At 46.9% G+C, this 14525-nt stretch overlaps 1 protein-coding gene across 4 annotated transcripts; it reads left to right on the top strand.

Moving 5' to 3' along the window:
* Positions 1-391: 391 nt before the first annotated feature.
* On the top strand, positions 392-14091 carry tmem141 (transmembrane protein 141). Of its 4 annotated transcripts, none has more exons than XM_030354144.1 (5): positions 392-584; positions 767-833; positions 1767-1850; positions 12055-12165; positions 13770-14091. In XM_030354144.1, exons 1-5 carry the CDS (start codon positions 531-533, stop codon positions 13907-13909), a joined length of 456 nt encoding a protein of 151 aa, XP_030210004.1. In that variant the 5' UTR covers positions 392-530; the 3' UTR covers positions 13910-14091. The 4 variants fall into 4 exon arrangements, with proteins under 4 accessions (XP_030210004.1, XP_030210005.1, XP_030210006.1 ...); XM_030354145.1 differs by having other exon boundaries at positions 394-584; positions 12948-14088; XM_030354146.1 differs by lacking the exon at positions 1767-1850 and having other exon boundaries at positions 404-584.
* The last annotated feature ends 434 nt before the right edge of the window (positions 14092-14525 follow it).

The raw sequence follows: 14525 nt of genomic DNA, 5'->3' as shown, positions 1-14525 counted from the left end.
CTTGTTCCACATTTAGCTCGAGCTTTGCACCATTTTTCCCGGATATGGCAAATGAATACCCCTCCGAAGTGCACTGCAATCCTCTGGTCACTTTTTCAGAAAATTTGAATTATATGTTCAATCGAATCTACATTTTATATCTTAATCTAAATCTTATATCTAATCGAATCCTGAATCAAAATAATGAATCTGAAGCTATATCTTATGCATAACTAAATCTTTATATCTAAATCTGAATCCTAAATCTTTCTGTGATTTCATATAAAATTCCCTCTTCATTTTAATAAATCAACATTAAGCTTCCCAATGCAATTGCAGTGTTTCTATATGATTATTTTCCCAATCATGCCTCCAGGCCACTGAGCGTCGCTCCATGTCCCTGCTGCCGTCTCATCCTCTTTATGTCTTCTTGTGTTTATGTTCTTTGTTGGCGTCATTCGGAAGGGGAACCTTTCATAACATCACTTTTGTTTGCCCTATGGTTTGCTCGAGCCGCGTACATTTTCATAGACTTTGCAACGACAGGCTAAATGGTTAATATCGGACTGAGGAGAGTAGACGATGCCCTGGCTGCTAAACACCCTGTGGGTATATTGGTTCTGATTAGTTTACTTTTACTCCAGGATAGGGATGTAATGTTAGACAACAAATGAGAAAAACAACTGATCAGTTATTACTGCACAATCATGCTTTCAGCAACGGTACAGCATTAATAATTACATCAGTAAGGAGATGATGTTGACATGTTGTTTTTTGTAATTATCAGGGTCTACAACAATATGCTGCTTGCCAGTCATCAGCCTTCATGAAGGGCACTGGGACGTTTCTCTTAGGTAACCACTCTGATGACACCATAATAAGCCATAGTAGCCTTGAATGTGACTATTCATACTTTGCACGTGACGTCACGACGACTGGCTGGCGGGCAAGAACAACGTCCTCTAGACACTTCGTAACCTAATCAAGGATCTGCCAAGACGTCGCCAGTTCTACCATACGAACCGAAAGTTGGTATTTTGAGGTGAAAACGATATGCCAGATAGTTGCTGTGCGATTGAATGCATCAACCGAGTGAAGCCGGGGTTATGTTTTCATATGTTTGCCATAAGTAATGTATTTATAAAACTACGGAGTAAATCTGCCGTCATGGGGATCGCCAGTGTTGCCAGATCGGGCGGGAAACCTGGCCCAATCTGGCAACGCTGGCGGAGGCTTCGCTAAACGATCCTAAGCAGTTTTATTTCAGAGTGCAGCAAAAGACTGCTGCGCTGGAACTTCAGAAATGCTTGAGAAAATGTAACTTGTGTGGACGCTACCGCATTACCCACCCACACTTGAAAAAAAGTTAGTTATCCGTACGTTTGTAGGCTTTCATTTTTTGTGCAGTATAAGGTGACGGATTCTCTATAAGATAAATGTAAATATCTCCAAACTCCAAGTCTGGTCGAGACCTTGCCAACTTCCAAGCAATGAACACATCAGCGGGTGCTGTGTATGGATCACAAGTTCCGAGTATGTTTATCTTTTCTTGATATCTAATTTGAAGATTTATGTTTAAATAGTTGATTGATTGTAGTATTGAAAATCTGAAAGGCTGCAATTCCCCTGGCTGGCCGCTGTTCGTCGCCATTTTGTCGGAGTTTGTTGTCCTCCAGGTAGCCATGGTAGTCACGTGACTGCAAAGTATGAATTGACCACAGACGTATGGCTATCGTCATTGCACATTGGCATTTTTGCATTTTTAACCCTGTCATGTATAATTCTAGGTACTGCTGTTTTTTTTGTTCTTCAAAAAGCTTTACAAAAGAGGCTTCCTTATGCACTTCAGTGGAACCTGCTTGTTTCATTTGGTAAGAAATGCATGAAAAACGTCCGGTCAGGGATTGATTTCATACGTTGAAATATAGTATTTTTTCTGTGCCTCCCGGATACCCGCAATGTTTATAACTTCACTGGGGTTGGGTAATATTTTTCGATCTCATAGGTCCCATGAGCCCTACCTTCCGGGCTCATGGGACCTATGAGATCGAAAAATATGAATGGGTGTCAATGGAGAGAAAATAATTATTTTCTGGTCCCAGTCTTTAAATGCCCTGGATTACACATATGTTGTTTGTGGATTTAAATGATAATTTTTCATGCAAAGAAAACTAAAACATTTCGTGAAGAAGTTTGATAATTTTAGGTTTTATGTGAGGCCGCTTTGTGAACTACAGCTCTTCGCTGCTCTCGACGCATATGATATACGTCACCACACCCGCACATGGAACTCGGCACAGAGATGGCACATAGAGATGGCACATAACTAAAACTCTCCACATGCCCCGACTTATAGTGGTTTTCACCTCTTTCTATGCTTTTATCCTCGCCTTGAAAAAAAGTGGTGAAGTGGAGCAGAGAGATCGCCATCTCTGTGCCGAGTTCCAAGCGCGGGTGTGGCCTAAAATTGCCTAAAATTATCAAACTTCTTCACGCAATGTTTTAGTTTTCTTTGCATGAAAAATTATCATTTAAATACACAAACAACATATGTGTAATCCAGGGCATATAAAGACTGGGACCAGAAAATAATTATTTTCTCTCCATTGACTCCCATTCATATTTTTCGATCTCATAGGTCCCATGAGCCCTACCGGAAGGGGCGTGACTTCACCACTCCATAGAGGGCGATAGGGGGTCTAATAGACCTCTGAAGAATAAGTCCCGCCTCCGAGCCTCCCGGTTCCCTCCATAAAATTTCTGTGGGAAATAACATTGGGTTGTTGTATGATCGTCAATAACAAACTCGGAATCGTTCAATATCACGGATATAGTGCACTATATAGGGTGCTCGCCATTTTGTAGGGGGGTTCGAATTGGACTTAAAATGCCCAAAATTTGAGTGAACATATGATGTTCCCTACACGTTCCTCCCGTATACCACAATGTAATGCGGTCGTGTTTTTCCGGAGGAGAAGAAGAAGCCGAATATCCGCGAAAACAAATACATACTTAGCTCGCTCGTTTGGCTCGTTAACTAAACACAATGGGCCAATTGCTCTGTCAGTTAGCATTGCTGCGCTTTAAAAACGTACTCCTTAAAACTGAGGTTTTGGAGTTTAACAAGCAGCTGCGCACAAGGTCGAACGTGATTGCTGTGTAACGACTCCTACAGGATCAGCTGATTCCTAGCTGACTCAGAAAAATCTGCTTGGAAACTGGAAGTACTCTTGATTTCTAGTATACCCCAGCAGATGCAGTCTTAACTGAATGGTGGATGCATTTTGTGCTATAATTACCAACAAAAACTTAATGGGAATGTAAAGTGAACTTTAATATAATAAAACTATAATAAATTAAAACGCTAATAATGTGTTGACATATATTATGAAATAGTCTAGGCTACTTTTTTGGAAATCTGAGTCTGGAAACATGCCCTCAACTACGTCAATCAATTACTTGTCATTGTTTCTCTTGGTGTGTGTATGCAAACTTGATTAATTAATTAATTGAAGACGAACTAATAGGCCTATGCAAGTTATTAGGGTAATGTCACGCCTATTAATTCTCGGAAAAGGAGAGTAAGGATCATGTCGATTAACATGTCGCGGATAGAGAACTACAACGAGAGCAAAAAAAAATATTTGCTGCACTGCATTCGAGGTGTTGTGGACACGGTGGAAAATCCCCCAAAAAAATACATACACATAACCATAGTTAACAAAACCACACTTTCACACCATCGAAATGTCAACAATTTATTTGTGATTTAACATAGAAAATGTTACATTCAAAATAAAAGAAACTAGAACTGCAAGCAGTTATGCAGGGGTCCAAGAAGTGTGCATTTCGCCGGCACAACGTGACAAGAAATGTGCGTTTCGCCGGCACAACGCGAAGCATGTGTTCAAAACGCTACCCTGAACCTGTGGATACAAAGGATTTGACTGTGGTAGGAGTAGCGAGAAGTCAGTGTAGCGTTTTCGCGGCGAAAATTTGTAGAAGATATACAATTTCCTCGTTTATTGCGCCCCCTAATGGCGAAATTTTCCGATTTTTTTATCGAACGACATTAAGGTTAACACCAACATGCGTGTAAAACTTGGACTCGATCCGATGTCTAATTTTGGATTTCTTTGGATTTTTGATATTCCACGTCTAATTTAGCTAATAAACCAATATTCAAAACGCTACCGTTTCGTCGTCAAAGGTCGCATCAAAAAAGTGTTTCATGCATTCTTTGCGTGTGCGTCTGAAGATGTCGTGTGCAAAGTTTGGTGTCGATTGGTCAAGAAATGTGGGAGGAGTAGGGAAAAAACAGTTTTGTGGTTTTTGCGATTTTGCGAAAAAAAATTGTGGACGCAAATGGGCGTGGCCTATGCCAAAAGATGCAGCAGACTCCAGTGAATATGTGGGTACAAGTTTTTGACTGTGGGAGGTTCGGTGTGGGAGTTATAGCCCCAAACGCGTTTTCCCTTGGTATAGCGCCACCTAGTGGCCGGCGTGTCTGGATTTGGTCGTCTGCTTAGAACTCAGAGACCTGGATCTAGTCATGCAATTGGCGTGTCGGCACCATTTACGGTTTGGGCTGTGGGCACACTTTTAGGATTAGCATGTCGGAATAATAACTAGAACTGCAAGCAGTTATGCAGGGGTCCAAGAAGTGCGCATTTCGCCGGCACAACGCGACAAGAAATGTGCGTTTCGCCGGCACAACGCGAAGCATGTGTTCAAAACGCTACCCTGAACCTGTGGATACAAAGGATTTGACTGTGGTAGGAGTAGCGAGAAGTCAGTGTAGCGTTTTCGCGGCGAAATTCTGTAGACGATATACAATTTCCTCGTTTATTGCGCCCCCTAATGGCGGATTTTTCCGAATTTTTTATCGAACGACGTTAAGGTTAACACCAACATGTGTGTACAATTTGGACTCGATCCGATGTCTAATTTTGGATTTCTTTGGATTTTGGATATTCCACGTCTAATTTAGCTAATAAACCAATATTCAAAACGCTACCGTTTCGTCGTCAAAGGTCGCATCAAAAAAGTGTTTCGTGCATTCTTTGCGTGTGCGTCTGAAGATGTCGTGTGCAAAGTTTGGTGTTGATTGGTCAAAAAATGTGGGAGGAGTAGCGAAAATACAGTTTTGCGGTTTACGCGATTTAGCGAAAAATATTCATAGACGCAAATGGGCGTGGCCTAGGCCAAAAGATGCAGCAGACTCCAGTGCATCTGTGTGTACAAGTTTTTGGACTGTGGGAGGTTCGGTGTGGGAGTTATAGCCCCAAACGCGTATTCCTTGGTATAGCGCCACCTAGTGACCGGCGTGTCTGGATTTGGTTATCTGAGTAGCGGTGCCGGACCTGAATCTAGTCATGCAATTGGCGTGTCGTCACCATTTACGGTTTGGGCTGTGGTACCACTTCTAAGGGGAGGTAGTATAAAAACAAGAAGTGTGCATTTCGCCGGCACAACGCGACAAGAAATGTGCGTTTTGCCGGCACAACGTGAAGCATGTGTTCGAAACGCTACCCTGAACCTGTGGATACAAAGGATTTGACTGTGGTAGGAGTAGCAAGAAGTCAGGGTAGCGTTTTCGCGGCGAAATTTTGTAGAAGATATACAATTTCCTCGTTTATTGCGCCCCCTAATGGCGAATTTTTCCGAAATTTTTATCGAACGACATTAAGATTAACACCAACATGTGTGTAAAATTTGGACTCGATCCGATGTCTAATTTTGGATTTCTTTGGATTTTTGATATTCCACGTCTAATTCAGCTAATAAACCAATATTCAAAACGCTACCGTTTCGTCGTCGAAGGACGGATCAAAAAAGTGTTTCATGCATTCTTTGCGTGTGCGTCTGACGATGTTGTGTGCAAAGTTTGGTGTTGATCGGGCGAGAAATGTGGGAGGAGTAGGGAAAAAACAGTTTTACGGTTTTCGCGATTTTGCGAAAAAAAATTCTAGACGCAAATGGGCGTGGCCTAGGCCAAAAGATGCAGCAGACTCCAGTGCATCTGTGTGTACAAGTTTTTGAATGTGGGAGTTTCGGTGTGGGAGTTATAGCCCCAAACGCGTATTCCTTGGTATAGCGCCACCTAGTGGCCGGCGTGTCTGGTTTTTGTCGTCTGCCGTCACCTCACGGACCTGGATCTAGTCATGTAATTGGCGTGTGTGCACCATTTACGGTTTGGGCTGTAGTACCACTTTTAGCTGCTGGAATAATAAGAAAAATCCTTACAAAAACAATAGGGATCCAACCTGTTGGCTTGGACCCCTAACTAGAACTGCAAGCAGTTATGCAGGGGTCCAAGAAGTGTGCATTTCGCCGGCACAACGCGACAAGAAATGTGCGTTTCGCCGGCACAACGCGAAGCAAGTATTCAAAACGCTACCGTGAACTACATGTGGATATAAAGGTTTTGACTGTGGGAGCTTCGGTGTGGGAGTTATAGCCTAAAACGCGTTTTCAGAACATTCCATTGGCCAAATAGGTGATAGACAATGTCGTCGTTTTTTGGCGCCGCCCTGTGGCGAAATGTTTAATTTTCCAAAGACAATTTTCCTTTGCCAAATAACTCCCGCCCACATTAATAATTCTTGGCCATATTTTCTATATAGACTTGGGTTTGCCCCTTGATGGTTTCCCTTGAGTTTGAAGAACATTCCTTTTGCCAATTAGAAGATATACAATTTCCTCGTTTATTGCGCCCCCTAATGGCGAATTTTTCCGAATTTTTTATCGAACGACATTAAGGTTAGCACCAACATGTGTGTAAAATTTGGACTCGATCCGATGTCTCATTTTGGATTTCTTTGGATTTTTGCTATTCCACGTCTAATTTAGCTAATAAACCAATATTCCAAATGCTACCGTTTCGTCGTCGAAAGTCGGATCAAAAAACGGTCTAAGGGTTTCTTTGCGTGTGCGTCTGAAGATGCCGTGTGCAAAGTTTGGTGTTGATTGGTCGAGAAATGTGGGAGGAGTAGCGAAAAAACAGTTTTGCGGTTTTCGCGATTTTGCGAAAAAAAATTCTAGACGCAAATGGGCGTGGCCTATGCCAAAAGATGCAGCAGACTCCAGTGAATCTGTGTGTACAAGGTTTTGAATGTGGGAGGTTCGGTGTGGGAGTTATAGCCCCAAACGCGTATTCCTTGGTATAGCGCCACCTAGTGACCGGCGTGTCTGGATTTTGTCGTCTGCATAGTCCGAAGAGATCTGGATCTAGTCATGCAATTGGCGTGTCGGCACCATTTACGGTTTGGGCTGTGGTCCCACTTTTAGGGAGGTAAGTATAATAGGAAAAATCCTTACAAAAACAATAGGGATCCAACCTGTTGGCTTGGACCCCTAATAATCCTCACAAAAACAATAGGGATCCAACCTGTTGGCTTGGACCCCTAATAAAAGAAAACCCTGATCAAGGAAATGTAACATTCAACATCCATACAACCTCCAGCTTTCCTCGTGAGTGCCCGGTTTGTTTATATTGTGGTGAATATCAAAAGCAGAGGCGTGCTATATTCTTTCAGTGACTTTATTGAAAGATCCCGAGTTCACCGTAACCAAAGCTCAACGAGCACCCCGTAACCACAACAAAGCTCAACGTCTTTTTAACTCCTCCCCTAACTTCCGCACCGCAAAGCATGATGGGAACACATCAACCAATAGCAGTCGTATAACAAAACAACAAACATAACCCCGGCGCTACATTGCCCCCCACCAGAATGTCGCCTGTCCTCAGCCGACAACAAAGTCCTGATAGCGACGGGGAGGCCGCCGCCGCCTGTGAGCCCGTGGGGTCGCATGCCCCAACCCCCCACTGTTCGAGTCGGAGGACTCGTCGGTGTGAGTGGAGCCGTGCTGGGTGAGCTGTGTTTGTCGGGAAGTCCGGCCACCAGGGGGCGGTAGGGTGCCAAGCGGTCTCTGTGTAGCACCACCACCCGCCCACGGCCACACATCTCACCCGATACACAACATCGGAAAGTTCTTCCAGCACCTCACCGGGCCCCATCCACTGGCTGGTCAGTTTGGGGGAGACCCCCTTTTTCCAGGTTGGGTTGTAGACCCACACCCTCTCCCCCGGCATGAAGGAGCGGCCCTGGCAACGGAGGTCATACCCCCGCTTTTGTCGTGCCCCCGCCTGTTCCTGACGCTGCCTGGCAAACTTGTGAGCCTCTGCCAGACGCTGCTGGTTATCCCGCAGGTACTCGAAGCCCAGTATCTTGGGGAGATCAGTGTCGGGGGGGGGTGCCGAAGGCTAGGTCCACAGGCGTCCGCAGCTCTCTGCCGAAAACGTAAGTGTGGCTGGCGTGCACCCCGTGCTCTCTTGCACCGCTGAGTGGTGCAAGGTGGCGGTCCCAGTCTCGCTGGTGTCGTGAGGTGACGATGGCCAGTTGCGTGGGAAGCGTCCAGGTGAACCGCTCCACTAGCCCGTCGCTCTGGGGATGGAGTGGCGTTGTCCTGGTCTTGCTTACCCCCATGCGTTTGCACACCTCAGCAAAGACTTGAGCCTCAAAGTTCCGCCCCTGATCGCTGTGCAGTTCTTGAGGTGCCCCGAACCGACGGAACATCTCACACACCAGACGCTCGGCTGTGGTCACCGCACTCTGGTCGGGGACCGCATACGCCTCCGGTTGTCAACCCACTGTCCCACCCTGGCCAGTGAGGGGTCACTCTCCTGTGCCGCCTGCCACTTCTGGTCTTCCATTGCAGGCAGCCAACCTTCACCTGTCCCGTGGCAGCTACCCGGAGAGTAGCTCCATCTCCCTCCTCCTGGTGTTCACAGTGTCTGCAGTCCTCACAGGGGCGTCGGGACAGGGCATCTGCATTGCTGTGCAGACGCCCAGCTCGGTCCTGTAGGGCCTCGATCCACCGGGCCACCTGACTCAGGCTCCTTGAAGCTGAGCAACCAGGTCAGGGACACGTGGTCCATCCGGAGAAGGAACCGCTGGCCGTAGAGGTAGGGGCGAAAGTATTTATTTAAGTATTTATATATTTGAACGCCTCAACCACCGCCAGGAGCTCACGTCGGGTGACGCAGTAGTTGACAAGGAGCGACTGTAGTAAGCCATCACCCTCTTTCCCCCTGCTCCCTCTTGTGACAGGACTGCCCCCAGTCCCATGTCACTGGCATCCGTGTCCACTACGAAGCTGCGGCCAGGGTCAGGAAGGGCCAGGATGGGTGCGGTTGTCAGAGCAGCACGGAGCTGGGCGAAGGCGGCTGCACAGTTTTCCTCCCAGCTGAACTCTCTCCCCTTGTCCGTGAGACGGTGCAGGGGTGCGGCAATTGATGCAAAAGTCACGGACGAACCGTCGATAGTATGAGGCGAGCCCCAGGAAGCTGCGCACCTCACCGACATTTCGGGGGATGGGCCAATTCCTCACCGCCTCCACCTTGGCAGGGTCCGTAGCCACGCCTTCTGGCCCAACCACATGGCCCAGGAACCTGGTCTTGCGCTGCAGTAGGTTGCACTTTTTGGGGTGTAGGCGCAGGCCTGCACCCCGAATGGCTTGGAAGACCTGGCGGAGGTTCTGCAGGTCCAGCTCGAAGTCCCTGGCGTGGACCAGAAGGTCATCAAGGTAGACCACGCACTGTTTTCCATGGACGTGAGCCAGAACCCTCTCCATAAGTCTCTTTTACGTGGCGGGGATAAGAGACCTTTCTGGTTACATCGTTCAAGTGACGATAGTCCACACAGAACCTCCAGGTGTCGTCCTTCTTTTTGACCGGGAGGGCAGGGGCAGCCCAGGGGCTGTTGGATGGCTCTATCACCCCCGCCTCAGCCATCTCCTGGATCATCTGCTCTGCTGCTTCTTGTTTGGCGAACCCTAGTCGGCGGGCTCGCAGTCTAATGGGCAGGGCCGTGCCAGTGTCAATTGAGTGCTGCACCAGGTTATTTTGGATGCAGTCCTGATTTCTTGCAGCAAAAATGTCTGTAAACTGCTGGAGCAGGTCTCGCAGCTGTTGACTCTGCTGAGCATCGAGTCCTTCACTGCTCCGCTGGTACAGTTCCTGGATCGCGTTGTCAACATCTGACGATGGGGGCTGAGGAGTCTTAGCCTCCACGGAGGTCGCTGTTGTCGTCTCAGGGGATGGCGGCGTCGATGGTGTGGCGCCTGGTGAACACAGCTGGGCTTGTGTACACCCTATCTTCCCCCCTTGACGGCGCTGGAGGGTCAGCGTCTCCGTGCCGAAGTGAATGGTGTTCCTTAACACATCCACCCTAGCCCCCCCACGAGTCAGTAGATCCAGCCCGATGATGCAGGGGTCTAGAATTTCGGCCACCCAAAACTTGTGGGTGGTTTCGGTGTTCCCCACCTTCACTGGCAGCGGGATTCTCCCCAGCATCCCAGCTAGTTTTCCGGTCACTGTTCAGATCTTACAGTCGGTGGGCGTCCATCCTGTCTCTGGAAGCACCCCTGGGGGCACAATGGAGCCCGTGTCCACGAGGGCCCAGCAGGGGTGTCCCTTGATGGAACAGAGGAGGTAGAGGCCGTGTGCGTGGCCCAATCTACCAATCTTGTCGTTGTTCTCAATGGGGTCTATGGTCCGTTGGACGGGTGGCAGTCTCCCCAGGGTGCCTACTCGCATTAGTTTCCCAACTATGGGGCTCTGTGGTGTTTTGGTGCGGGGGCGAGGCAGTCCGGGGCCCAGTGCCCCACCTCTCCACAGCGCCAGCACGGTTTTGTTGAAACGGCGTTCCCGGGACCCGTGGGTTGGTCGACGTCGGTCTGGTCGAGTTGGCGACGGACGAGCCTGGAAGACGACCCTTCCCTTGACATTCCCTTCTTCATCGCTGACGTCGGCCCGGAACCTGGTCGTTTGCATGGGATCGTAATAGCCTCCACCCTCTCTGCCTCATCCAGCGCAGCGTGAGGCTGGTCGGTGCCATGATACCGAGGTGTTCTTTCAGTCTCTCTGGTGTGAGGCCATGGATGAAGCGCCCAGGGCTAGCTCCTCAAGGGCTGCTTCCTCAAACCTGGGGTAGCCCCGACATGCATAGAAGTGCACAGATGCGGCATAAGTACCCAGCGTCTCACCCTCTTGGCGGCGCCAGCGGGTCAGCTGGTCCCTCATGTTGTCCTTTGAAACCCGTTTGCCAAAGCGAGTTCTGGTCAGCGGCGCCCCCTCCTGACGGCGGCGGTCAGCGACGCCCTCTCCTCGGCGGTGTAGGTCAGTGGTGGCAGTCTCTCTGCGCTGGTCACTCGTCGGCGGTCAGCGTGCTCCACTTCGGCTGACACCCCTCTTGCATGGCGGCGGGGTGCACTGGCACCGTCGGTCGATCACTCACCTCCGCAGGAGGATCTTCACCAAGACGCTGAAGAAGAACTTCAATCTCGTGGATTTTCTTCACTAAATAGCTTCTTGACGTAGCCAACTTTGTATATAAAAATATAAAATCTGTTATAAAATCCTGTCTTCATCACGCAAATTGACGCATATTACGTTTAGAAATGTTCAGCGTAGTGTCGGAATTCTCGTTTGTTCGTTCCCTCTATAGCCTATAGTGCACTATATCATCAACACTATATCGGGAATAGTGAGTAAGTGAATAGGGACGATTTCGATCCCAGCTTCTGTTGGTGGCGAAGAAGTAAAAGCTGCGTCATGTTTTGAACTACACGCTTTTTCCATCTAGTTTCGAATGGGTTTTTTGCAGACAATCACAAAAAAACGATTTGAACCTAAATGGAAAAAGTGTAGTTCAAATTGTGACGCAGCTTTTACTATTTCGCACCTACAGTATTTGTTATGTACGATCATTCAAAAAATCCATGTTATTTCCCATAGACATTTGTGACCGAGGGAACCGGCGCCTCGGAAGCGGGACTTCTTTTTCAGAGGTCTTTTGCTGACGAGCACAAAGCGTTGGACCTACAAAACAGACCGTTTTTTAAACGTAAATGAACAGTGTGAGAATAATAAGGGGTATTTTTAACATACAGGCATGAAACCCTGATCTAGAAATACCCCCAGATCCAATTATTAACCCTGAAAAAAGGCATTATGTGATAGCTTTAAATCACTGTAATGAGATCACACCGAACATCACCTTCTGCCCCTAGTGGCCTCGTCTGTCGGAAGCTACGCAGTGACGCGCTGGGAGACCAGGAAATGCACTGAGCTGTGGTTGCTGTTGGAAAAAGGAGAAATTCCAGATCCAACTCCATCAAAAGGTGAGTACGTGGTTAGGGTGCACTCACACTAGGCCATCTGGCCGTGGCTGTGGCCGTTTTAGCACCTAACCGTGCTCAAATCTGCCAGTGTGAGTGTGGCCAGTCTGGCCAGGCCGGGCCAATTTGGCCACTTGGGAGAGGTGTGCTGCTACGGAACGGGCCGCTACGGTACAGATGCTAATGAGCCGACACGCGCACACACACGGCTACGCAACCTGAGCTGGATGACGTATAGTCAATGCGACGACCACGGACATAATAAAGGCGACGAGCCTTCTTTCCCATTAAATGGTAAACATCGCATCAAGCGGTTCAACTGTTGGTGTGTTCTCTGTGTTGTTATCCATTGTTGTTAAAACTCTGACTGGCGGCAGACTTTATTATGGTCCATGCAGCGGACGCTTGGTGATGATGTGTTACGACGTGATGACGTATGTACAAGAGCCTTCCGTGGCCAGGCCACAGCTGCGACGGCCAACGGCCACGGCCAGTTGGCCTAGTGTGAGTGCAGGCCAGAGAACAATGGGGCCATTTGAGCACGGTTAGGTGTGAAAACGGCCACACGGCCAGATGGCCTAGTGTGAGTGCACCCTTGCAAACCTGTTTGTTGAACAGCTTCTTTTAATATTTTTTGAAAGTTAAAGTTTGCCTCAGATCTGTCTTCAGTTAGTATAAAATGATGATGTCAGTGCTGAAATGTGTCCTTTGTGAATTCCCGTCCATCTGTCCGTGTTAATGAATGCCTATCATTGATGTCATTCTCAAACTTGTTTTAATTTTAGTTCTTAACTTGGAGGAACCAGCTGCCCCGAAAAAGACTTTGTATGGAGATGTGATGGAATAGCATTGAAATGTTCTTTGTATATAAAAATGGCCATGTATATTCATGAATTGCCAAATTATATTTAACTTGGGCTTCAGCAAATCTATGTGTCTGCAATACTGCCTTTTGATTGTTAATTCATTTGTAACTAAAGAAGTAAACAAAATTGGCCTGAACCTTTCGTAATTTTTGTTTGGTGTTAATTTATACAATTCATTCTATCAATGTTGATAACTCAGGCTTTAGTTTGTTTAAAGGGGAAATGCATTTACTATTATGCATTATTTGGCATGGCAATATAAAGAATTATTAAGTCTACATCTACTCTTCTGGAAGGTTCACACAAAAATCACCATACTATCGTTATGTGCTCTGTGCTGATCACGTAAGAAGCAGTGGCAATCATCTGCACAGGTTTGATGTTATATTAATATATTATATTCAGGGCATTTAGCAGATGCTTTGGGCCAAAGTGACGGTCATTCATACAAACATTAGCATAGCAGCCAGCTCGTCATGGACATTGATGACATTGCTGTTCACAGGCTACTGCAGTGTTACCTGTGAATGCAACACATTGGATTGGATTGCAATACACAGACCCATCAGCTGGTGTACCCAGGGGCCTCACAAGGTGTTAGGAAGCAAAGGAGTCTGAAATGACCCCAAATAAGACAGATATGATGGTGGCGGTGCCAGCCCCACGTCAGGTTTAAAAAGCAAGTAATACTGAAACTGAATCTCAAACTTGATCCTGAAATGTATTTAACATATTGTACAGGGAGAGGGCTGTGGCCGCAATCGATGGAGGAGGCAGTCAGCTGTGCAGGAAGGCAACAACAGGAGTATGATGGACAGGGATCTGACATGGACAGGGAATTATTTTATTTAAACATTCAGAGGAAATCAGGCCTACTGTAGGCCTATGTAAATAAGATTAAAGATGTCTAGGATAGTATAAATGATATCTGTAAATGGCAGGTGTACTTTGCTTTTGATGGGGCCATAATGTTATATTAATAAAAAGCATTTTATTGATTGGCACCTTTCAGGCCACTTAAGCACACCTTACATGCATAATTAATAAAATATTAAAAACACTTGGTGGAGCGTGTTTGTCACTTATGTGAAAGAGCTGGAAAGAGCTGAGTAACGGAATAAGATGCAGCTGGGCAGGGTGCTGAGAGCTGATGCATGAGGCATGATGGTGGCACGGCAGACAAGTACAGGAGCATGATGGACCGGGATCTGATGAGGAAACAAAGATTTTCTAACTTAAGATAAAATATACTCTGAAGTTTCCAGTTTCTGCAAACAGAAGAGAAGGGGTTTAGTTACGGCTTTGTATCATTAATACGATAGACTGTGACAAACAATCAATAACAAACAAAAAAATTGTTTAAAGCCCACTCACCACATCAAGGTGCAGGCCAAGAGTGGGAACATAGAACAAAGACTTGCATCACAAACTCAGACAGTCACAACATGGAAAAACACATAAATACATGAAACATGTACATAACTATGAGACCATAGA

Source organism: Gadus morhua, chromosome 4, assembly GCF_902167405.1.
Source record: "Gadus morhua chromosome 4, gadMor3.0, whole genome shotgun sequence".
NCBI lineage: Eukaryota > Metazoa > Chordata > Actinopteri > Gadiformes > Gadidae > Gadus > Gadus morhua.
Note: the sequence above shows the minus strand (reverse complement) of the source record. Positions and strands in the feature narration are given on the sequence as shown.